The sequence below is a fragment of the Centruroides sculpturatus genome, unplaced genomic scaffold, assembly GCF_000671375.1.
Source record: "Centruroides sculpturatus isolate CEXI.00-Female unplaced genomic scaffold, Cexi_2.0 scaffold1093, whole genome shotgun sequence".
In the NCBI taxonomy this organism is placed as follows: domain Eukaryota; kingdom Metazoa; phylum Arthropoda; class Arachnida; order Scorpiones; family Buthidae; genus Centruroides; species Centruroides sculpturatus.
In genome coordinates this window covers 117905-145483 of record NW_019385281.1, presented here as the reverse complement: position 1 = coordinate 145483, position 27579 = coordinate 117905, and the positions used below count along the sequence as shown (strand labels likewise).

Here is a 27579-nt window from a genome sequence, read left to right as displayed (position 1 = left end):
GTGATAGACTATCTTCCATACTCTAACTTGAATTTATAAAAATGTATTTGTGAAGAAATGGGATAATCTACATAAAACAACTCTCTTGGGCTACATGAATGTTGGCCTCCAGATTGATCAAGACAAGACAATATCTCAGAATACAAAGAAATGTAACAAATAATATATCTCTCTAGATGACTGATAATTTGATATTAAAAAATGTTGTTACATTCAAATATCTAGAGACCAATCGTAATAAGATCATCACCATCCACATTCAATCATATAACTAGGATGGAAACAGAGCATCCTTTGCTCTACAATATCTACTCTCAAATAAAAGTAAAATTGGAATACATAAATTACTATATACTGTATTACACCATTGATGCTATATGGTGCAGAAATCTAGAGCACCACTATATCAGATGAATTCGTTCTGAAAACAAAACACTTGAAATTTTTGGTGCCATTAAAGATACTATAACAAATGAATAGAGAAGACATAACAAAGAAATATATGGAAAATAAAACAACCCCATAGTCAAAGCACTCAAGGTTTCAAGACTATGATGATTAAGGTACATAAAAAGAATGAACGAGAACTGTATAGCAAAACAGATATCTCACCTGAAAGCTGCCACTAGGATATCTCACCCTGTCTGCAAGTTCTTATTTATTGTGCCTTATGAATTAGTGCAAATATATGATGAATTCCTGTATTTTGATCATCAAAATGTCTTTGAATTGAGTTTGGATGGTATGAACATCATGAACATCTGAAAACGTTATTATGTACTAGTCCATACAGAAGTTTATTTCTTGCCAGACCAGTGATAAACACCATCAGGGATACTTCATGTATGCTTTATCATGCAACACTATAAATTTATAAAAATATATATTACAACATTAACACTTGGATTGCTGACATTCACAATTTTTCTTTATCAACATAATGCTTAGTTACATTTTTTTGTCACTTAATAATTCAAATCAGACACTTAATTAGGAATACCTTTTAGTGGTACTTTGACGATGTCACCCACATGTAGGAGTCACCTCACATACCTGCTTGTGATGGCCCTGTCTATCCAATAAGACATCACAGATGATAATGGAGGGCAATGTGGATAAAGGTCTGGATACATTAGACATTGTAGATTGGACAGTAAAGGATAGCATAAGATACTGCTTGCAGTCAAAGACCTCAAAGGCCCACTGAGCCAGAGATGATATACTTCATTATATAATTTTTATTATTTTGTGTCTATATTTTTTTTAATAATATTCAACATTTAAATGAATAATTAAGTTATATCAATTAAGAGTCAGAAAAATCATAAAAATTTACATTAAATCTTGATTCAAGAACATGTAATTCATATGCATAAATTAATATGAATTAACAATAATATACTCCCATTCTTAGGATGTATCAACTTTATAAAATAAAAAATGTTAATTACTAAAATATAACTTGTTTCTTTGATTTCAAAGATCAAATTTTGGAAAAGACCACAAATTAACTTTAAAAATGTGGGTGGTACCTCAACTTTGAACATTCCAGAATTCAAACTAAATTCAAGAGAAATTTGATGCAAGGTTCAAATGATGATTCTATGTTCAAACTGCACTCATTGTGTAATCATCACTTGTTTGCATCCAATTAGTAAATCACTCTCACTGCAAAAGCATTTCTTACAATATTCTTGTGTGTTTTCAGTGCTTTTCTTGCTTTATTTTTAGTATGTTTAGTTTTATATATATGTAGCCCATACATATTAACCATGACATCCAAGAAGTGTGTGGAAGCAACAAAGCATAAGAGGAAGGTCATAATATTGACAATTGAGATGAGAAAAGAACTCATTGTAAAGCAGAAAAGTAGTGTGTGTGATGAATCTGCCAATCATGTTTAAGGTGCAAAATCAACAGTGTGGAACCAGTAAATGCAACTTTAATTTTATTACACAATATTTACACATCTTATTTATTGTTTTTGTGTTTTAATTTATTATTTAGCACATTTAACTATGTTGCTTTTTACCTTAAATTATGTGTATTTATTGATATGTGTATCACTTAGGGTCGAGAATGAATTAATTTGCTTTCCATTATTTCTAATGAGCAAAATTCATTTCAACTTTAAACAATTCAGAGTTTGAACAGCCTTTCAAAAAAAATTAAATTTAAAGTACAAGGACTACTGTTTTCCTCCTATATCATACAAACTAATAATTAATTAATAATTAAAACATGAAATCATAACTTACCGAGTACCATTAATGTAACCACTTTTTAATTTCTTAATTGTGGAAATCATTGCTCCAGGGACTTTGTCATTTTCTAAAATAATTAAAATCAAAATATTTTATAACTTTTTAAAATGATCATTGAATATCTTATAAAATTCAATTTTATATCTAGATAAAACTATTAATAACTAAATACTATCTCCCTATATAGCATTTTATACCTATAAATAATATTCTTATGAAGTAAAAGTACTTTTATGCTGTAACTGAATGTATATTAAATTAATCCTTACTTTGGCATCAAAGTCAAACATACTTTTCCACCTTTATTGTTAAAATTAATGAAAATGATTTTAATATATCTAATATATATCGGCGTTAATAAGGTAATATTAAAGGTTTTGTTGGTTGTATTTAGTAATTTTATCTAGTTATTGAAAAGAAGGTAATTTTGGTTATTTTCAGTTGTGTTTATTAACTTATTAATGCCGACAGAACTGTCTATTGGCGTTAATAAGGTATTACCTTATTAATGCCAATAGACAGTGCTCTTAAACTTTTATCTGATTGATAATGCTTTTATGAAAAACTGGAAAATACTCACATAAATTAGTTATTATTATGTAATATTTTATGTCTGTTTTAATTTTATACATCTTAAAAATGCCACCAATTCTTTATAAGTATAGTTTATATTTTACATCTTTAGGGTTTGTTCTAATCATTTAAAAAATTTTTGAAAAGGTTGTTCTGTGCATTCCAATTTCCAATATCATTGTTGAACTGATGCAGATCTTGTTTGTCAAGTTTTACATTAAAGTTTGTTACTGGATATCAAAATAATCAAATTTTAAATTATTAATGTCTATTAAATATTCTAATATTTGTTGTTAAATTTGAACACTTAACAACAAATACTAATAATTTAAAATTTGATTATTTTGAGTTGTTGGGTTGAAATTTTTAATCATATTGTAACTTAAAAACCACGTGACTTCTAAAGTTCCATATCTGGTCTTAACTTTCATCTATTTAACTCCATTCTCAAGAAAATTTTAAATTGAAATCATGCGACTTCCAGTCTGGGTTGGAATTCACACAATACAAACTTCAATCTGGAATAAGACCTAACTCCAATCTTGAGATTAAGGAACAAACAAATGAAAGTGGAAATCTATAGATCTGCAATTTGTAAATTAGAAAAGTTATTATTGACTGAAAAATAAATGACACTGAAATCAAAAATTGATTCTGAATCTAAAAGATATGTTTTCAGTTATTTGATAGTTATTAGCAAAAAAAGATAAAAAAAATGTTTTGTATATGTTACATAATTTTTCACTTTTTTATTCAAATATCAATGAAAGGATAATAATCTATCAATCAAAGTAAGAAGAATCATTTAAAAAGAAAATATTCACATCAAATTAAGATATAATTTTTGCTCAATTCAGTTAAATCCATTATTCCAAACAATGCTTATCATCATTAAATATATTGCTGTTTAACTTGTCAGAATTACATGAATTTCAAAAATTAGTTACAGCACCCACAAACAGAAAGTGTGCATCATCAGTTACAAGCATTGTCTAGCTAATTTTTGAAATTAAAGTTTTTATATAAACTTTCTCTCTCTCAGTCAACTTAGAAATTAAGTTAGACTTGGTCTTAAGGGACATAGCTACCCACGAAAACTAGCCGTTTTTGTCACTGGTAACCAGAACTCATGTTAATGTTCTATCGCCTTAATACTTTGTTACGTTGCATCTGTAATCTCTTCTTGTTTAGATTAAAGGCCTTAAGTTTGTTTAAATGGTTGTAATAACTCATGTATTGACACCACCTTATCAATGACCTCACTAACTCTCCCACTTGTTCTATCTAAAAGACCACCATCCATTGACCCCATGAGCAGGACATGCCATCCCAACGTCATAGAACAGGCTAAGCCTTGTGCCTTAACTACCAACTTCTCACACAATTCCTATACATAACCATGTTCTGCTTTGATAAAGACGTTTTTCTCATCGTATTACATCTGGAGTAATTTTTTGTATGGGAAGCTGAACACAGTATTTACATGCTCAAATTATCAGGTTATTAAAAGGCTAATTTAATAATCAGATATTAGTAACTTATCTAAAGGAGGCAGTACCACTAGACAGATTGTTTAATATCTTTCCATATCCCAATAATTCAGCAGATCATCTAGTTGTGATTAATGAATTATTATTTATCGTACTTTAATTTCAACACTTTGACTAGAACAGAATAGAAGGCAAATAAGGGGCAACAAAAATCAAAACATTGACAAATAATCTCAACATTTTTCTTGTTAATTAGCCCAGCATTAGTGTCAGGTTAACAGAAAAAAAAGTAATAGAAATTCTTTCAATATATCAAAAATTTATATTGTCAAATAACTTAGCATGATATGTATGCATGTACTGAATATGTTGTAAATAAATCTATGGGCTTATTCTTGTTATTATGCTCATTTTTAATGCCACAATTCTTCAGACTTACCAATTTCAGCAATAGATAAATCTGAAGAACATGGAACCAAAACATAATAAAGATAAAAAAAATGAGAACAACAGAAATACTGAAAATGAAGAACTTTATGATTCTTCTAAATATTCTACAGATAATGTAATTTTTGTCAATAAATAACTTTCCAAAAGTAAGTCTGGCTATGTTCAAACTGCACTCATTGTGTAATCATCACTTGTTTGCATCCAATTAGTAAATCACTCTCACTGCAAAAGCATTTCTTACAATATTCTTGTGTGTTTTCAGTGCTTTTCTTGCTTTATTTTTAGTATGTTTAGTTTTATATATATGTAGCCCATACATATTAACCATGACATCCAAGAAGTGTGTGGAAGCAACAAAGCATAAGAGGAAGGTCATAATATTGACAATTGAGATGAGAAAAGAACTCATTGTAAAGCAGAAAAGTAGTGTGTGTGATGAATCTGCCAATCATGTTTAAGGTGCAAAATCAACAGTGTGGAACCAGTAAATGCAACTTTAATTTTATTACACAATATTTACACATCTTATTTATTGTTTTTGTGTTTTAATTTATTATTTAGCACATTTAACTATGTTGCTTTTTACCTTAAATTATGTGTATTTATTGATGTGTATCATTTAGAGTCGAGAATGAATTAATTTGCTTTCCATTATTTCTAATGAGCAAAATTCATTTCAACTTTAAACAATTCAGAGTTTGAACAGCCTTTCAAAAAAAATTAAATTTAAAGTACAAGGACTACTGTTTTCCTCCTATATCATACAAACTAATAATTAATTAATAATTAAAACATGAAATCATAACTTACCGAGTACCATTAATGTAACCACTTTTTAATTTCTTAATTGTGGAAATCATTGCTCCAGGGACTTTGTCATTTTCTAAAGTAATTAAAATCAAAATATTTTATAACTTTTTAAAATGATCATTGAATATCTTATAAAATTCAATTTTATATCTAGATAAAACTATTAATAACTAAATACTATCTCCCTATATAGCATTTTATACCTATAAATAATATTCTTATGAAGTAAAAGTACTTTTATGCTGTAACTGAATGTATATTAAATTAATCCTTACTTTGGCATCAAAGTCAAACATACTTTTCCACCTTTATTGTTAAAATTAATGAAAATGATTTTAATATATCTAATATATATCGGCGTTAATAAGGTAATATTAAAGGTTTTGTTGGTTGTATTTAGTAATTTTATCTAGTTATTGAAAAGAAGGTAATTTTGGTTATTTTCAGTTGTGTTTATTAACTTATTAATGCCGACAGAACTGTCTATTGGCGTTAATAAGGTATTACCTTATTAATGCCAATAGACAGTGCTCTTAAACTTTTATCTGATTGATAATGCTTTTATGAAAAACTGGAAAATACTCACATAAATTAGTTATTATTATGTAATATTTTATGTCTGTTTTAATTTTATACATCTTAAAAATGCCACCAATTCTTTATAAGTATAGTTTATATTTTACATTTTTAGGGTTTGTTCTAATCATTTAAAAAATTTTTGAAAAGGTTGTTCTGTGCATTCCAATTTCCAATATCATTGTTGAACTGATGCAGATCTTGTTTGTCAAGTTTTACATTAAAGTTTGTTACTGGATATCAAAATAATCAAATTTTAAATTATTAATGTCTATTAAATATTCTAATATTTGTTGTTAAATTTGAACACTTAACAACAAATACTAATAATTTAAAATTTGATTATTTTGAGTTGTTGGGTTGAAATTTTTAATCATATTGTAACTTAAAAACCACGTGACTTCTAAAGTTCCATATCTGGTCTTAACTTTCATCTATTTAACTCCATTCTCAAGAAAATTTTAAATTGAAATCATGCGACTTCCAGTCTGGGTTGGAATTCACACAATACAAACTTCAATCTGGAATAAGACCTAACTCCAATCTTGAGATTAAGGAACAAACAAATGAAAGTGGAAATCTATAGATCTGCAATTTGTAAATTAGAAAAGTTATTATTGACTGAAAAATAAATGACACTGAAATCAAAAATTGATTCTGAATCTAAAAGATATGTTTTCAGTTATTTGATAGTTATTAGCAAAAAAAGATAAAAAAAATGTTTTGTATATGTTACATAATTTTTCACTTTTTTATTCAAATATCAATGAAAGAATAACAATCTATCAATCAAAGTAAGAAAAATCATTTAAAAAGAAAATATTCACATCAAATTAAGATATAATTTTTGCTCAATTCAGTTAAATCCATTATTCCAAACAATGCTTATCATCATTAAATATATTGCTGTTTAACTTGTCAGAATTACATGAATTTCAAAAATTAGTTACAGCACCCACAAACAGAAAGTGTGCATCATCAGTTACAAGCATTGTCTAGCTAATTTTTGAAATTAAAGTTTTTATGTAAACATTCTCTCTCTCAGTCAACTTATAAATTAAGTTAGACTTGGTCTTAAGGGACATAGCTACCCACAAAACTACTGTTTTTGTCACTGGTAACCAGAACTCATGTTAATGTTCTATCGCCTTAATACTTTGTTACGTTGCATCTGTAATCTCTTCTTGTTTAGATTAAAGGCCTTAAGTTTGTTTAAATGGTTGTAATAACTCATGTATTGACACCACCTTATCAATGACCTCACTAACTCTCCCACTTGTTCTATCTAAAAGACCACCATCCATTGACCCCATGAGCAGGACATGCCATCCCAACGTCATAGAACAGGCTAAGCCTTGTGCCTTAACTACCAACTTCTCACACAATTCCTATACATAACCATGTTCTGCTTTGATAAAGACGTTTTTCTCATCGTATTACATCTGGAGTAATTTTTTGTATGGGAAGCTGAACACAGTATTTACATGCTCAAATTATCAGGTTATTAAAAGGCTAATTTAATAATCAGATATTAGTAACTTATCTAAAGGAGGCAGTACCACTAGACAGATTGTTTAATATCTTTCCATATCCCAATAATTCAGCAGATCATCTAGTTGTGATTAATGAATTATTATTTATCGTACTTTAATTTCAACACTTTGACTAGAACAGAATAGAAGGCAAATAAGGGGCAACAAAAATCAAAACATTGACAAATAATCTCAACATTTTTCTTGTTAATTAGCCCAGCATTAGTGTCAGGTTAACAGAAAAAAAAGTAATAGAAATTCTTTCAATATATCAAAAATTTATATTGTCAAATAACTTAGCATGATATGTATGCATGTACTGAATATGTTGTAAATAAATCTATGGGCTTATTCTTGTTATTATGCTCATTTTTAATGCCACAATTCTTCAGACTTGCCAATTTCAGCAATAGATAAATCTGAAGAACATGGAACCAAAACATAATAAAGATAAAAAAAATGTTTTGTATATGTTACATAATTTTTCACTTTTTTATTCAAATATCAATGAAAGGATAATAATCTATCAATCAAAGTAAGAAGAATCATTTAAAAAGAAAATATTCACATCAAATTAAGATATAATTTTTGCTCAATTCAGTTAAATCCATTATTCCAAACAATGCTTATCATCATTAAATATATTGCTGTTTAACTTGTCAGAATTACATGAATTTCAAAAATTAGTTACAGCACCCACAAACAGAAAGTGTGTATCATCAGTTACAAGCATTTTCTAGCTAATTTTTGAAATTAAAGTTTTTATGTAAACATTCTCTCTCTCAGTCAACTTATAAATTAAGTTAGACTTGGTCTTAAGGGACATAGCTACCCACGAAAACTAGCCGTTTTTGTCACTGGTAACCAGAACTCATGTTAATGTTCTATCGCCTTAATACTTTGTTACGTTGCATCTGTAATCTCTTCTTGTTTAGATTAAAGGCCTTAAGTTTGTTTAAATGGTTGTAATAACTCATGTATTGACACCACCTTATCAATGACCTCACTAACTCTCCCACTTGTTCTATCTAAAAGACCACCATCCATTGACCCCATGAGCAGGACATGCCATCCCAACGTCATAGAACAGGCTAAGCCTTGTGCCTTAACTACCAACTTCTCACACAATTCCTATACATAACCATGTTCTGCTTTGATAAAGACGTTTTTCTCATCGTATTACATCTGGAGTAATTTTTTGTATGGGAAGCTGAACACAGTATTTACATGCTCAAATTATCAGGTTATTAAAAGGCTAATTTAATAATCAGATATTAGTAACTTATCTAAAGGAGGCAGTACCACTAGACAGATTGTTTAATATCTTTCCATATCCCAATAATTCAGCAGATCATCTAGTTGTGATTAATGAATTATTATTTATCGTACTTTAATTTCAACACTTTGACTAGAACAGAATAGAAGGCAAATAAGGGGCAACAAAAATCAAAACATTGACAAATAATCTCAACATTTTTCTTGTTAATTAGCCCAGCATTAGTGTCAGGTTAACAGAAAAAAAAGTAATAGAAATTCTTTCAATATATCAAAAATTTATATTGTCAAATAACTTAGCATGATATGTATGCATGTACTGAATATGTTGTAAATAAATCTATGGGCTTATTCTTGTTATTATGCTCATTTTTAATGCCACAATTCTTCAGACTTACCAATTTCAGCAATAGATAAATCTGAAGAACATGGAACCAAAACATAATAAAGATAAAAAAAATGAGAACAGCAGAAATACTGAAAATGAAGAACTTTATGATTCTTCTAAATATTCTACAGATAATGTAATTTTTGTCAATAAATAACTTTCCAAAAGTAAGTCTGGACTTATTTTTGTCATTAATCTTTTTAATATTGTCATTAATATTTTTGTCATTAATCTTATTTTAATTAATACCAAATGATCTGCCATATTATCAGACTATAATAAGGCATTTAATAATTAAATATAAAGTAATTTGACTGAGGTAGGCAGTTAAGATCAGACAGAGGTCCAGGTAGCATAATTGGCAATACACCTGCACAGTAATGGGTTCAAGTCTCACTCTAAATCAATTCTTTTGTTCTAGAACATTTTAAATTAAAAATTAATTAATTTATAATTATTAAAATCATCACAAGATGATGGACTAACTGCTTACCTGTAGTCATATTACCTTACATCTAATTATTAAATATCTTATTATAACCCAATAATATGGCAGATTGTTCGGTATTACTTAAAAATTGGGTTTGTTTTAAACCAAGCTACTTAATTACCTTAATTAAACCCAAGACTATGAAAATATCTCATATGTTTGCTTTTAATATGATAAATATAATAATTCATCTTACTTTGTGAACCATATTTGTAGAATATCAGACTTTTGCAGTCTTTTTAATGGATTCTTGAAGGAAAAACAAAATCATATATATTGAAAAATTATAAAAATTGTAAATAATTATCCTTAGTAACTTTTAAAATATACTATGTAAATTTCTAAAAAAAATCCTGCAGAAGTTCCCAATTAGAATGTAAACATCAAATATATGTAATGCATTCATAACCTTTTAATGATCAATAAGTTTATAATTTATTATTTTATAGGATCACTACATACTAATTATAAAATCATTCATGAAAATCAGAATTTGAGTCTCATAAAAAATCTCTCTCAGCATTTGAATGAGTTCATTTTCATGCAAAATAAACTTATCATGCTAAGAATTACATGCAAAATAAAGTATATTAGAAACAAAGGAATAAAATATAAACTTAAAATTTTAGATAACAAAAAGTAATTAAACTTGAAACTGAAATCTGTATAAGTCTCAAAATATTCAGTATTTTCAGCATTTTGAATTTTTGAAGCTAATTTGCAGTATTTTTTTCATGTCTTACCTAAGTGATAGTGATGAACTAGTATTATCATAACCGGTCGACCAAGCATATGCCAATTTGTACGCAGAAAATTTAAATTTGAACGCATTGTACTTGTGAGAAGTTCGAAATCATTTGCCATGTAGAAATCTTCTCTGCCAAGATTCTAGATAAATAAACATAACTACAAAATAAGGGAGTCGGGCCAGAATAAGAAATGGTATAACACAATATATGCCAAATAAATTTTTAGTTCTTTTTATAATGTGAATAGTATGTGACAGGCATTATATACTTTTTCAAATGTTCAATCAACTGTTTCTTTTCAGATTTTCATAAAAATCTTAAAACTTTTATTGAAAATACTTTAATCTTGGATAAAATTTTCATTTTTTTGTGTATTAAGAACAAACATACGATTTTTTACTGCATCTCAAATTATACTTTGTAAAATTTAATCATTTCACAAATTAAATAATATCAGGTAAAATAATCCTAATTGTCTACACTGTCAGATAATGTTAAAATCTTTTTCCTAAAATGCAAATACTTTCAACAATACAAAACTGTCATCATCAGGCTAATGAATGTAGAATGGAACATCACTACCCACAGTAGGCTTATAGCATTCTCAAAATTTAAATATTTCAAATATTTAAACTTCACAATGAATTTGAGGCTTACGAGTATGAGAAAGAACAGAACTTGAAATAAAACTCAAACAAAAGCAAATGGTACAACAGAACTCTCAATTTTTTGTTTATGGCATGCGTTTGTGATATATTATAACTCATGCCATAAAAATTGAGCTTTCTGTTTGTACCTTTTGTTTTCCACTTTTACAATTACTTAACATTTTGTTTTATTGGTCCAAAAACCCCTTTTATGTCCTTCTAATGCAATGTTCACCCAAATTCAAGAATTACTCATAAGGTCATTTTATTCCCAGATATTTTATTTAAATGAATTTCAGACTAGTGTTTTTGCCAATCCCTCTTCAGTAAATGTTCAATCTGCAACAAATTTTACAATCATTTTATTAACATAATGATTGTTAAAGTGATTGATGTCCAAGAAGTACAACAGAACAATAGTGTAAACTCTACCACAGATTGTACTTTACTGAAGAGGGATTGGCAAAAACTCTGAACTGAAATGAATTTAAATAAAATATCTGGGAATAAAATGGTCTTATGAATAATTCTTGAACTTGGATAAACATCAGATTCAAAGGACATAACATTATGTTTTATTCGTCCAAAGAACCCTTTTAACTAGTTATAAAAGTGAGTGATTATATCCAGCAAATATTGTTAATTGTTACTAAACCTTTTGTTTTTGTTTGCATTTTATTTCAAATTCTGTTCTTTCTTGTACTCATGAGCCTAGAATACTATTGTGAAGTTTAAATGTTTGAAATATTTAAATTTTTAGAATGCTATAGGCCTACTACACAATAGCGATGTTCTATTCTACATTCGTTAGCTTGACGACAACAATTTTGTATCATTGAAAGTATTTGAGTTATAAAAAAGATTTTAATGCATTCTGACAGTATATACATCTAGTATTATATCTAATTTGGCATGGATTTTGAAATCCTATTCATCTATAATACCAGACACAAAAAAAAGCAGAACTCATGAGAAATAGTATTCATGAGTTTGAGTTTGGTAATGCTGCAAGTCATATTTGCAGCATTATCAAAGTCATGCTGCAAGTTATAAGATACATGGCCAATTCAAGTCGGACTACATGCATTGCCAAATTTTTCACACTATCTCTTGGAAGTTCTACTTTAATCTGATTATCCTGTATATCTTATAATTACACATACAGCATTAGACATCAAAAATAAATGATGTAAAATCCTCATTCTTTATTAAATTTAAATATAATAATTATTNTATATACCAGGTTGAGCGTCAATGTCAACGTCTCCTGTGCTCCAAAAAGTTTTGAATTGTTGTCTGAAGAGCAGGGAAGACCAATCAGTATTCATTAATTTACAGCACTTCTTCTTGTGTTTGTTCTGTGAGGTGTTCGTTGTCCGAACATAAAAAGTGTTCATTATTCAATTTGTTCATTAACTGATCACCCACTGTATGTATTATTTTCATTGTTATTTTATCATTACCACTGTTAGAAAGTCTGTAGTTCATACTGCACAGACATTAATTATCACAAATTATAATTTTTGGAATGTTTTTAATTTGTGTCCACTCTCCACGAGTTATTATTTATGGAGAGTGGACATATTTAAATGAAAAATAACTGATCAGTCAGTTAAAAGAATTATTCAAATGATTTACCTGTCCCATATTAATACTTTTTAACTTTATAAGATAAAGAAAATTTCTTTCAATCCACAATTGAAATTTTGAATCAAAAATTAGTTTTGTTTCCACTGATGTTTATTTGAATACTGTCAGTATTAATACTTTTTAACCAAGTGTAAATAACAATTTTAACTTTTTCAAAAACTCACAAATATACTCAAAACCAGTAAAATTATTTAGTGATAAAAATGTTTTTGTCCATTATCTATGATACCACCAGTGGCCAAGTGGATAAAACCACCAAACACTGGTAAGTGGTTGTGGATTCACACCTCACCAACAGGTCGGCCATATGGAGTTTTCTGGGTCTTCACATTAGTAACACCTAAATAGGGACCAGTTTCTCTTAAAAGACTTCTCGAGAGGCATTCCCCTCATCAGCAGATTGCTTGTGTGTGCTTTAATTGAATAAAACCAAAATTTATTACCCACGAACCAATACCAAACAGGATAATTTTAACCAATTGAACACATTTAAATATAAAGATTTAAAGTGGTTTAAATTCCACACATGTACTACATTGGTATGGTGTTACCAATCTAATACATACACACTTAAAAATTACAGTTTAACATATAGGAAGTTAATAATTATATTTTTGATAATGTAAACCAATTGATAAAAATAGAAGAAGAATAGTTAAGATTTTCAATGTAATCAGTGAATAAATCATTTTTATTGTAATCTAATGCTTAAACTGTTTATTGGTTAATATGGAGAGTAAATAAAATCAGTTCTGCATCACAATGATAGTATTCATTACAAAAAATTACATATCAATCATAAGATTAAGATTATTTTCAGATTTATTTTTCCTAAAGAATTTACATATTATGTTTTCTATAACAAATTGTAAATGAACACTGTTGTTTCATTTTTCAGTGATAAAATTAATTTGTATTAAATAATGTTTAAAATTTATTATAAATTTGAATTAAGCTAATTGCTCTTAATTAGTTTCAATATTAGTTTTTATTTTGTAACTGTATTACAAAATATAAACTAATATTAAAACTGATAAAAGGTATAATTTAATAAATACAAAAATAACATTCTTCTTTCTAAATCTCAACTGATATTAAATGCATGTTAATCTGATTCACAGAGAGAAAATGAAGTACTAAAAACACTGAATTTCAGGTTTTTCATTCAAAAAATTCATCTGCCAGATGAAGGTATTCGATTTGGCAAAACTGTATTGTGAGTAGAATATAAAAATAAAAATAACTTAAAAAGAAAATAAAAAATACATTAAAGAATTAGAGAAAGAAAGGGAGAGATCAATTATAGCATACTCTTTTTTCATATATAAACAATAAAAGGAATTAAGTAAAGGGTATAAGAAGAATAAGTTATAACAAAACCATGCTGAAGAATACACATAAAACAAGCAAATTTGGTAATGTAGCACAGCCCCAATAAAATGAAAGTATAGTTCTATCCATGCCTCGAAACACAATAAATATTTCATATTCATTGTTTAATATCCAAACCCACCTAAAATGGTGGAACTGAGAGGTAGAACAACGATGGGGCGTCCTAAAATATGCCAACTTGTCTTCAGGAAGGCAATTTCTGTCTTGAAAATGTCAATCAGAAGATCGGTATCAGATGCAACATAGAATCTTTGTTGGTCAACAAACTGGAGAGTAGATTTTCAGCACACATAAGAAGAACAGAAATATAGCACATATGTAACATTATTAAAAGAAGTTTTGAAATGTAAATTAAATTTTTCAAAGTGTTAATTTAAATAATTAAATTTATAGTCTCATATTTTTATTATAGAAATGTTATTGTTAGAAAATTTCATAATTGCAAAGAAATAAACACAAATATTAAAATAATACCTGTGGGGTAAAAGCAAATATTTTGTCTTGAAGTGTATAAAGTTTGCTAGTACTGAGCAAACCAACATCTCTTGATTGTCTGCCAGAAAGCATCAGTTTTTTGTTCCATCCTACATAAAAAATATTATTTTTTACTCATATTCAATTTTAATTTCTTGAGTATGAAATAAGTGAGTAACATAATTTATGCAATTCTTTTACACTTTTTGAAGATTAAAAGAAAAATTGCAATATACCTAAATATGCATATATATGACTTAAAACACTGGCAGGCTGCACTTCAATAGGAGCCAATTCATCAACTGTCTGAACTGTTATATCATGCTGGCGTAATTTCTCTTTAATGGCATTATCTTCAGCTAATATTACAACTTCAAAATTTTAAAAATTATTAGTCTTTTAATTGTTACAATTTATATTTTCATTTGTATAATATTCAGAATTTCTATTACTTACATATAAACAACATTGTTCTAAGATTACGTTAAAAAATTAATTAAATACAAGTCCATAATTTATTATACTATTTTATCCTTACATACAAAGTTGATTAATAATAATAAATTTTGTATACAAAGTAAGACAAATTTCAACGATGATACTTTCAATACATATAATAAATTTCAAAATTAGTATCATCATTTTAAATTAAAAAGATCTAAATTCATATTATTAATATTTTTAAATATTTTAAAACTGCTTAGAAATTACCATATTAGTTAGTAATAAAAGAGAGTTATATATAAAAATATTGTAAATTTTTTCAGTAACACTTATACAGAAATTTATATTTAAACAAATCAAACAGTAAAGGTAATTTGTGTATAAAATTAAACACTATCAGTAAATGTTTCTTCTAGTTTTAGAAACATTTACTGCATTGTTAGGTAAGTCTGAATGTTTCTTTTTTTTAAATTGGCTGTACTCAGTGTTGTCCTAATAAACTATAAATGTGTCAGCTGCATTTTTAGTTGTACTATTAATGAACATGCCATAAGCAGATAAATTCTCTTAAATTTGCAAAAGAATGTTAAAACAATATGATAAAAACATATCAGTCAAAAAATACAAGAAAAACAAGTATGACTGATGAAGACTATTAAGACAATCTAACAACAATAATAATAATAATAATAATAAATGATTAAACAATATTCTCTATAAGAAAAGAGACTATTGTTTCCATTACTGCTAGCAGATACACCTCTACACTACATCACTAACACCGAGGAAGCATTGTATAAGGTTTATATCATGTATGATCACTTTAAACATTTTTAAATGGCATTAGAAAGCTTGTGAGATCATTGAGAAATGTTTAGAGAAGGAAGAGAATTACATTAAAAAATAATAAATTCTTTTGGACATTTTCTTTCTTTAATTTGAATTACTAAAAACACATTGTCTTTTATTTTTTAATTTATTCTTGTAAATATAATTTTCACCTATACCTTGTACAACAACGTCAGGCTTTTTTTCTGATGTCAGTCTTCTATTCAGTGGATCCAATTCACCAGGTGCAAGAAAACCCTAAAAATATACAATTACAATCAAATTATAAAAACATAATTTAAATTTTAGTTAAAAATGTCTAAATTTATATACATAAACTGTATGATATTACCTCTTGTAACAATCTACCAACAATATATAAAGACTGAGCCCACATAAATGGAATTTTTCCAATTGCAACTCGATCCTGACTATGCGGATGTTGGTATTCATCATTAACCTACAAATCACAAAAGGTAAAAATATTTATTTCTTGTTATTTAAAAATGTTTTCTATAATTACCTTCTCTGCTGGCACAGTGTACAATTCAGGTACTAATTTCAGTCCATCTTCAGTTTTGACAAGNATCATTAACCTACAAATCACAAAAGGTAAAAATATTTATTTCTTGTTATTTAAAAATGTTTTCTATAATTACCTTCTCTGCTGGCACAGTGTACAATTCAGGTACTAATTTCAGTCCATCTTCAGTTTTGACAAGTATTTTATCTAACAATTCTGAATATTTTTCCATCTGTTAAATAAAAATATAAACTATAACTTTTAAATAATAATAGCATTATTTAATTACATTAAAATATATTTAACATATAATTTGAAAAATTATACAAAAGTTATTACATGACATATTTACTAATTATATTTAAAGATGTTATAGTAAATAATTAAATGTAATTCTATGATTGATTAAACATATCATTTAGTTTATGAAATATTAATGAATAACTAATATAAATATAAAATTTTTATGTTTATTCATCATAGATTATCTGTCTCCTTTACATACATCATTGTTAATGAAATCATTATGTAAAGTGAATTCATATAAAAGAAAACCATTATTATTCAAGCACAATAACGTCAGCTATGTAGAAAATAATATGATGTTAATATCATTATATTATTATTCTCCATATAGTTAATGGAAAAAAAAAATGCTTTTAATACATAGAAGTAAAAATAAGCCTATTATTTACAATTAATTCCTGTATAAGACAAAGTATTGATACTGATGAATAAATAGCAATATATAATTGTTTGATTAACTGGCTAGTTTAAAGTATTTCTATTCCTTTCTAAATTAATTCAAACTACTTTGATAACAAGGTCATTCTGTCTTGTAACTTGTAAGTAGTTTAAATAATACATTATTTAATCTATTTACAAGTTACAATGGATTAACTAAGCACATTCTTATATACAATATAATCAGTGTCTTAATGAGCTTATCATCTGCTCCATGCAAAATTTAATTTTTGGGCCTCTGTTTTTTCAGTAAGGAAATATAATAAAAACACTTGTTTATAAATAACCTGTGTGTACACAAGAAATATACACGATCATTCACGTGTATTTTATAAACAAAAATATTATTACAGTGTATTTGACAAATTTCTTTTATCAGTTCTATTTTAAAACCTCCTCCATCCTGTGCATCTATCTAATTATAGCACTGAATGTAATCAGTTAGTAAATTATAAAATGGTTATAAAATGACAAATTTATTATAAAAAAAAGTCAACTTACAGCTTCTCGATCCCCACAAAAACAAGCATCAATAATTAAATAGCAATAAAATAATGGCCATTCACATTCAATATTTTCAAACACTTTTAATTCCCACGGTTCATAGTACAATCGATTAGGGTCCTAAAAAAAAGTGTTTTAATTTCAAAATATACAAAATATTAAATAATTCAACATAATTGATTACCTCTCTTGCTGTTTTATATCCATCTCTTAAAAAACGTCTACATCCATATTTTCCCTTAAAAAAAATAAAATTTATACAATAATAAACTTTTATATATATTTTAAAAAAAGTTAAAACATATTTAATTTATCAGTATCATTACTTTCCAAATAAAATATTTAAATAAGTAAATTTATAATTACAGTGGTATCTCAGGATACAAATGCCCCAGCATACGAAATTTTCAGGATACGACATGAAATAAGAACATATTTTTGCTCCACGATACGAACAAAAACTCACCATATGATGTCACATTAGTTCGCAGCGCAATTTTTTATTCACTTCTGTTCATCGGTCTCAGTCCACGTGTTTGCTTCCTCGTGGAAGGATCTTGATTGATAAAGGAAATCTCGAGGTATTATCAGAAAGTGACTGATTATGTTGAAAAGAAACATTCCAAAAAGGTTCACACTGGCCGTATTGCTGCTCAGAGTAATGACATTTGCCTAAGTCATTTTAGAAACATTTTAAAAAGTAGGTAAAGCCAAACCTCTTTGGATAGATATTTTACCAAGCGACCATTATCCAGTGAAAGTGCTGGCGAAAGTGAAGGAAAGAAAGCAAAAAGCAGTAAATAAAAATTAAAAAAATATATATATATATAAAACAACACTAATTTTTTTATATTTTGTAAGTTATTTTTAAGTTATTATTACATTATGTTATGTAAGTTAAGTTTTATTATCATTTCCCTTCTCCCTCTATCCCGCCACCAGTTTACACCTCCACCGTCATCTATCCTCAAAGGTAAAGTGCAAATAAAACTACATTTTTTTAAATTAATTATTATTCTATTATAGTTATTTATACATTTACAACTTCAAAATGCATTTTTCAGTGTTTTCCTTACTAAAGTTATTTTTTTTTTAAATGTACTACTTAGCTTTAATCTGAGTGTATTTTTCGTGTTGGAACGAATTATTTGGTTTTATATGTAATCGTATGGGGGAAAAATGATTCACCTTACGGCATTTTCATGATACAATCTCAGTTTCGGAACGAATTAATTTCGTATCCTGAGGTACCACTATGTCTAAACTATTTTGATTTAGTATAAAATCCAAAAATAAATTGAAATAATTGAATTTTGTTTAATTAGTATTTTAAAAATTTATATTTAAAAAAAGTCATTTTTCTTCTTTAGCTAATTGACTCTAAGTTTTCTAAGGCTGTTTTAATAGTCATTGATTTTCAGAATATATTTTTGTATCTATTATGAATAATTAATAAAAATTACACTTTTTAGCTTGTGTTTAATTAATAAAATTTATGTTAGTTGTTCTGGAACAATAATTATCAAATTTTAAAAACTTAATAAGAGTCGTTTAATAAACTATTCTAAAGTCTACACAACTCATTATCTATTAATACGTTTGTTTGGCCTTTTTTGAATGTCTGAATCTACTTGCAAGCTTTTTGTAGCAATAAGCATGACTCTCCATGCTGTGCATAAATCCTGCTATGAATCTGACTGTCTAATGCCTTTGCTATCAAAACTGAAATAGTAGTTTGCTATTTGATTCTGGTGCAGTTTGATATGGGTGATGCCATTTTGTAAACCATGTAGTGGACACAAATACCATCTGGCAGACACAATTATTGTACAAGTGACATAACTATATAATCTTCCAATATTATTAGTCTCAACCTTGTATGCTACATTAATTATTTAATTAAAAAGATTGTGTGTGTTTGTTATGCACATCTATAGCATAATTCATAGTCTAATATATCTGATAATAAGCATCACTTCAGTTTCAATGATGCTTGATTATCAAAAATCTATTGTAAAACTACACTATTGCACTATCTATAATTAACTAGCTTACCCATCGCACATTGCTGCAATCTCAGAAGAAAGGAAATTCAAGCAAACTCGTTATGATAAAATTCAATTTACATTTTATCATTTTTATTGAAACTTATTATTATAATATTATCATTATTATTCATTTTCATCGGGAAAACATTTCAAAGTGTCATTTCAATTCTATTTATTTATTGGAGTGCTTGTGGATACACGATATTTTTTGTTTTTCCGTCTGGTGCGTACACGAATAAATCAGAAGGTTTTCCGACACGTGAGCTGGCCACATATAGTTGTACATGCGAGAAGCAGGGATTCTCCAAATTTAGCCCACACACTTGCAGCGATTGTCAGAAGTGTGATATTCCCCATTTTTATATATATATTTTTTAATCCTTTACAATTTTAATTATTTAATTGCTCCTTCCTCTCTTCCTTGGCATGTTGTGAAATTTCTGATAGTTGGATAATAAACCGTTTTATTGTAATTTGTCTTTTTAAATTATTTTGAGTTGATATTAAAATTCGGAAAAGGGGGATCCCTAAATTGGTAAAATAGACGAATTTCCTCCTACAACTTCGGTTGTTGTTCGGGATACAGTTAAGGTTTTAACAAAGTTCAAGCAAATACATAATTAGCAAAAAAAAAAGTTGAAATAAAGTGATTAAACAAAAATTATTATAAATATTGTAAATAACAGTTGACAAATACATATATAGAGATATTTTTTGGAAAGAGGAAATGGTCTTCACAATTTGAAATCGATCGAACACACAGTAAAATGCCCATATACGTGCACGCCATCTATCGTAGGATAAATATACTATGCCAGAAACCTTCGCGGGAGTGTATTAAACAACTTCCCAAAGTTTCACGGCAATCGGATAAACAGTGTGGTAATACATGAAAGACACACAGACACATTCATTTTTATATATATAGATAAAAAAATAATTTCAGGCTTTAATTAAAAAAATAATTAAAATACCTACCATTAATTTATCAAGAACGGTATTTCTAGTTAAAGCAATTAATTCTGGATCTTCTACTGCAAAGGCAGGAAAACTTATAATTGAAAGAAGTGCAGCATCGACTTCCTTTAATATATAACATAATTAGAAACAAAAAACTTTCGGCAAGATAAATTTTGTTAAATTTACCTTTGAATTTGATTCTCTTGGTAACATTGATTGTAACACCGCCTAAAATATTATGCTATTGTAAATACGTCTATACATTTATTTTAAAAATTTCATTCTTATTATATAATATTAAATTACATGACACTTTTGTGATTCATCAGCTAATACATGAATTACAGATGAAGGTCCTCCTCGTCCACCAAATAAATCTAGCTCATCCATTGCTTCTAAAGCTGCCTAAGGATATTAACAATGTTTTTTAATAATAGTAATAAAACTATTTAATATTAATTATTGAGATTTTAAAAAAATATAAATTTACTTTTGCCATCCCAATAGAACTGGCATTCAATTCTGGAAGACCATGATTAGTTTTGTCACCTCGCTCCCATATTCCGTAATCCTGTAAAATAATTATTTTTGAAACTAAAATACTAAAGGACATACCATAATATTTTTAAAATATATATGTTTTTTAATTTTTATTTTACTGAGAAAAGTTTTTTCACCACTTCAATAATCAAGTATTTTATTTCAGAGTATAACATATGAAGACAGTTCATGTTAATATTGTAAAGAGGATCTTAAATCTTAAAATTTTTGAATTATTAGAATAACTTCAATAATTTATTCTAAATCTACTGAAAAATAATCAAATTTTTGAACATTTTTATCTAAATATATAAAATTACTTGTTCTGACTGACTTAGTCACTGATTCATCATCGCCCAGAGCAAACCGCTGAACCTAGAGGTGAAATTTGGTACACAGTTAGGGTACGTCATGGAAACACACACTAAGAAGAGATTTTTCGAAATTCCCAAGCGGGGGGGAAGAGGGAGAGCATTAAGGCTTAACCTGAAGAACAACTTCTACTGTACTATTTTAAATACAATTTTTTGTTTTTAACTGCATTTTAGTAGGGTATGCCATGGGAATGCACAGTAAGAACGGATTTTTCGAAATTCCCCAGCGAGGGGAGAGGGGAGAGCATTAAGGCTTAACCTGAAGAACGACTTTTGAAATTGATTCCATACTTTCCTTTAAATTGATAACATTTCAGACATTGTTATAAATATTTTCATATATTTCAATTTCTTAACCAAATGTTCAAACCGTTTTAAATTCAAATTTGTTATTGCATATTGGTTCAATTATAGAATGATTGTAAATGTTCCAAAAAATTGATCAAATTGAAAACAGTTCGTTTGATTCTCAGCAGTAAATGTTATATAACAATTACTATGGTTGTTGAAATACTGAATATAAATGGGGTTTGCTTGCAAAATCTCAGTGGGCAAAGTCGCGGGTAACAGCTAGTTTAATATAAAGTGAGTTAAGGATTTACTTACAGGTATGCAATAAGCAGATTCAATATAAAAAATTAAGTTTTGAATGAATGCTACTTCATCTAAGTTAAAAATAATCTGAAGACCTGAAATAAAAAAATATATTTTAAATGAGAATTTATATATTTAAATTTTATAAATAAATAAATTAACTTTATAATAATTAATTTAAACTATTCATATTTAATTAATAAATTTCACAAACCAGATGCAGTCATTTGGGCCAATATGAGCAAATATAATGAAGTAGCATCTAATTGTAAATGTCCCCATTCATCATCTTTAACTACTGTTGCTCCAGTTGTAGAACTGAATTTAGCATGAAGAGCATCCATTGGACTTTGTGTTTCTTTAAACTGTTCCACTTTCTCTTTCTGTCTCATCATGGAGCCTAATAAACCTCTCATTAACTTTACACAACTCTGAAATTAAATAATTTTTAAAATATTTTATAAAAGTTCTTAATGTTATATTACAAGTAAGTATCAAAAAGTAACAAAACTCTTACTTGTTCTAGTTCGTATGTCTTTGCTCTATCTTCATCAAGGTCAGCATTCTTTTTGTAGGCCATGGATAGAGCCCACACAGCCATGATAGAGTAAACACTGTCACGAACCCACACGTGATCATTTTTATTTGCTGAAGGAAGAAGACCAGTAACTGGATTCTGAAAGGAGAAAATTATGAATTAATATGCATAAACATTAACTAAGAATGAATTAAATAAATTATTTTAATTTAATGATTACAGAAATTATAATCTCTGTCAAACCAATAATGGCATATTTGAATGAAGTAAAAGAAAAGTGAATTTAATTCAATATTTTTCATATTTACTATATTATACAGAAGAGTAAATACATTAAAAACAAAATATTTATTACATCTTTGTAAGCAAGCAACATAGCAGATAATGAAAAATCTAGTTCTTGCTGGCCAAATGTCTGAGGCAGTAAAAGCGTCAGCCTGCCTCTCTAGGGACTTAGGATTGGCTTCAGACAGAATCCCAGTAATGTTTATTATAGGAACTATTCCAAATACAGTAGAACCTCGATTATCCGGACTAATTGGGGATGAAGGTAGTCCGGATAAGGAAAAATCCGGATAATCGAAACAAATACTTTAATTTGTCTTCTAATGATAATACAACACGTTTTCTTTTCGATGACATATCGGTAATATTAAAAGTAAACAATGTATTTAAATCATGATCAAATTTTCAAGAAACAAACGTTCGTATTGAATTTGGACTACTACTGACCAATGCTAACAGACTACCTATTGTTTAAGAGGCCCTCTGGTGGCGCAAGAAGATGGATTTTATAAAATAAAAAGCAGTTGAAACTGCATTTTTATGAATAAAAATTTGACAAACTATTTATCGTTTTATGACGAGTAATCGCCATAAAATGATAAATCGCATTCGCGGCTTTTAAGTAATGCATAAACCTTCGAGGCGTGAGGCCCTTCGGACCGCCAGGCATAGTAGGTGGCCCACGTTTCCCATACGCCGCCCTTGGTCATAGAAATGATGTAATTTGAATATAAATCATTTATAAATACAGTGGTGCCTCGTATAACGTACGCCTCGAATAACGGACGCTGCGAATAACGGACTTTCTGTTTGACCGTTACGTGACTCGAGCAACGGACTTGCTGCAAACAACGGACTTTCCGTTCGGCAGTTACGTGAGACGAACAATGGACTTTCTTCGAACAAGTGCGAATGATGTTTCCACTCTTTTGCCGTTGCCAATGACAATCTGCTATTTTTAGGATATATTAGTATTATTAGAATGTATTATTAGTATATCTGAAGTAGAAATGTAATGTAATATATGTTGATGATTTAAATAAACATTAAATGTAATGTAATATATGTTGACGATTCAAATAAACGAAATGTAATTGTGTAGATGCCGAGGTGGCGGGACGAAAAGAGGTTGTAAAAAACAAACGGAGCGAGAGTAGCTCGTAGAAGTGTTTAGTGATCTTAATTAATAAAGAATTATTCGTATCATATAATCTGGCAAGTTAAGTCATTTATAATGCATCATGGCTTCTAAAAAAAACAGAAAGGTGATTTCAATTGAAACAAAGCAAGAAATCATCAGGAGTGAAAGTTGACAAAAACTTTCTTGTCGAATGGGGAGAGGTTCAGGAGTTTACTAACACTCATTATCCAAACAGAGCTGAGGCCAACAGAATCAATGATCTCTACAATGACACCTTTGTCCGTCATTTCCGACAGGTGTTAAAGAAGAAAGAGAAACAGACCACCTTGGTCATGTTTTTCAAGAAGCCAGCGGGCAAAAAACAGAATGGAACAAGAGAAGTTGACCCTGCAAGTTCCAGTAGCCTCTCCTGAATCTGACTCCGATTAAAAAACAATAAAAAGAGACTCGCTGCAATGTGTAAAAAGTCTGTATCTGTATGTGTGTGTGAAGAAAGTGTTCCCCCCATCTCTTCCTCACAACATCTGACTACCCGGCATAATTTTTGACTGCTCCATTTTAATTTTTTTATGGTACGGTACGGTTATTTTATGCTGCGGAACGAATTATATGTTTTAACATGTATTTCTATGGGAAAATGCGTTTCGTATAACGGACTTTTCACTTAATGGACGTGCGCCGGGAACAGATTAAGTACGTTATACGAGGCACCACTGTACGTATGTCAAGTTATATTTTTATTACGACATAAAATATATTTAAGAGTTTGCGACCATTGCGCTGGGTGAGACGTTGTTGAAACAAAAAAGTTATTCATTCCATCACGTACATAAACAGTGTCGTAATTCACCAAGTGCAAATCAGCAAATTCGTAAAATTTTTGTTTATTTTGAACAATCCGGATAATCGAAAATCCGGATAATGGAAATCCGGATAATGGAGGTTCTACTGTATATCAAACCCTATCTTTCACCACTTGACTGCTGCATGGGCCTGGCAAACTCACAACAAAATGGAAAAAAAGGCCCTCTTAGTATCCACTGAGCAGTAAGAGAAAGAAAATAAATCTAGTAGAGTTAAGGCACAAATCTAAGCCATTTCATTGGGGGCATATGCTATACTGTGGAGTCATCCTAGTTCTAATAATAAAATAATTTATATAAAATAAATATTTTTCTTTAGATATTAAAATATAAATATACACAATATGAAGTAGTTACTCTTTTTTTTTTTTTCCACTATTGAATCAATTACAGAACTCAGTTATTAGTGTCTATGATGTAATTTCAGTCACCAGGATATATTTAACTCTTTGCCACCAATAACTAAATCCAACAATTTTAGTTCTTACACTTTTAATCCTAATTCCAACAGAAATAAGATGAAATTAGGCTAAAACTGATCACTTAATTCATTCCTGTTTACGCAACAAAATAAATGCTAAAATTTTGCATTACATCACAGTTTTTTTTTGTTTAGTGATTTTTCAGTTCATAACACAAATTTTATTTTATTTTATTCCAAACTGTTATATTCTCAAAAGTGTTAAAACGAAAATTGGAAGCTTTATCATATCTACCACAACATGAAAAACAAACATCTCTATTTATAGAAGAATAAACAGAATGCTACCAAATTAAGTTATTAAAATTATTTTAATTATCATCTAAGAGTATCACCATGTGTATTAAAACATTGGAAAACTGTCCAAGCTTCACATTTGTCCACTTAGTTTCTCAACTCATGCTCCTCATGTTACACAGCACACATTCAACCAATAATCAAATTCTTCCTAGCTCATTGCAGCATCCATTGTTGCTCCTTCCACAGTAACTGCAATTCTATGGCTCCTGCAGACTACTTATATTGCATAATGATGACTGATTATGACTTTGCAAACTACAGAATACAAAACACCTTCTCAGTTTCAGGGTTGCCATCTTTATTTACGGTACTTCCTAGAGATAGTAAACAATAAGCAGATAAAAGATAAAACTTCATCCAATGATAATCATCCAAGTTTTCAATTGGATCACATACTTGTTGGATAATACTTAACATAATTATATTGATTTAAAATGGTAGAATTCTTTTTGAAAGACACAATACAGCTAAATAAGCATCTTGCTCATCAAAAGTACGGCAAAATATATTCACAGTTTTATCAATGATAGATTACACAATTAATCCAAAACCTAATGACTACTTCATTTTCATAATTCAAGTATACTTTATACAGAATTTAATCTTCACATTAAATTCTGTATAAAGATCAAACACAGAACTGTCAGCAGAACCATAAGCAAAACCATAAAGCAGAACAGAATAAGTTTTCCCAAATGCAACAAGAACAGATTATGTTTTTAAGTTCCATCAGAAATTTAAAGCAATTAAGTCAAAGAAAATAATTTATATTTTATTTGGACATCAAAATTCAAATTATTTTCTGAATAAGTCATAAACAACACAGAATCTCTGAAAAAATCCAGCAATGAGTTGCTTGACTTTCCTGGCAACAATTGAAACTGCATGTGTAATACCATCCATTATGATATTTTATTATTAAAAACTTTTTATGTTTTTAACTATTATAAAATGGCAAAAAGCTGAATTTTGAGAGTAGGGCTAAGTTTTATAAAAAATTGTAAATGCTAATAATGATCACAAATCTTCTAATCCGAATACCAGTATTTTGCATAAAATCATACTTACTAAACCTTTATTGCCCGGTACTTCTTAACTATTCGTAAAAACAGTTAAGAAGTACTGGGAAATAAGGGCCGATTGCAGAGACAACGTTTAGAGGCCGACGGCGGGTTTACAGATCGGGTAGACCGCTGTTCAGAAAAATTTCATTGCAGAGACGGCGTTTCTCGCCTGCCACAGTGCAGACAGCGATTAGAAACAAGTTATTTGACCTACTTTCTAGACTCCCTTGATAGCAGCTTTAGAGGGCTTTTCAATTCGAGTGGTAGCTTTGTTCGTAGAAAAGTTTAGATAAAAACAGATATTGTTCCTTTGATAAATGCTGTAAACGGTACGAATTGACAAAATTATTCATTAATTAATTGCTTGGAGCAAAAACAACAAAATTAAATACTTTAAATTTGTTTTAAATGTTCCGATTTTGATATTCAAATGGGTGAAGACTTAAAACTTCAATTAATTTAAATCAGATGCATTTATTTACAATTCGAGTATCGTGTCGGTTATAAAACGTTAATGCATTTCGGAGTCATTGTACTGTTAAACAAACGAGACAATTTTAATAATTACAGAAATCTGTTTATAGATAT

General features: G+C 28.4%; 1 protein-coding gene across 1 annotated transcript in view; it reads right to left on the bottom strand.

The window, feature by feature from the left end:
• The window catches only part of LOC111637131 (probable phosphorylase b kinase regulatory subunit alpha), a 77754-nt gene that overhangs the window by 36749 nt on the left and 13426 nt on the right, over positions 1-27579 (bottom strand). Inside the window, exons 2-17 of the mRNA XM_023382547.1 lie at positions 22837-22995; positions 22534-22750; positions 22332-22414; positions 21302-21382; positions 21118-21216; positions 20998-21039; positions 20830-20934; positions 17988-18041; positions 17801-17923; positions 16692-16787; positions 16385-16492; positions 16212-16290; positions 14997-15131; positions 14761-14870; positions 14408-14552; positions 5588-5660 (exon numbers count right to left, since the gene is read on the bottom strand). Of these exons, the coding sequence (XP_023238315.1) occupies positions 5588-5660; positions 14408-14552; positions 14761-14870; positions 14997-15131; positions 16212-16290; positions 16385-16492; positions 16692-16787; positions 17801-17923; positions 17988-18041; positions 20830-20934; positions 20998-21039; positions 21118-21216; positions 21302-21382; positions 22332-22414; positions 22534-22750; positions 22837-22995 (1709 nt within the window). The remainder of the gene's footprint in view (positions 1-5587; positions 5661-14407; positions 14553-14760; positions 14871-14996; positions 15132-16211; positions 16291-16384; positions 16493-16691; positions 16788-17800; positions 17924-17987; positions 18042-20829; positions 20935-20997; positions 21040-21117; positions 21217-21301; positions 21383-22331; positions 22415-22533; positions 22751-22836; positions 22996-27579) is intronic.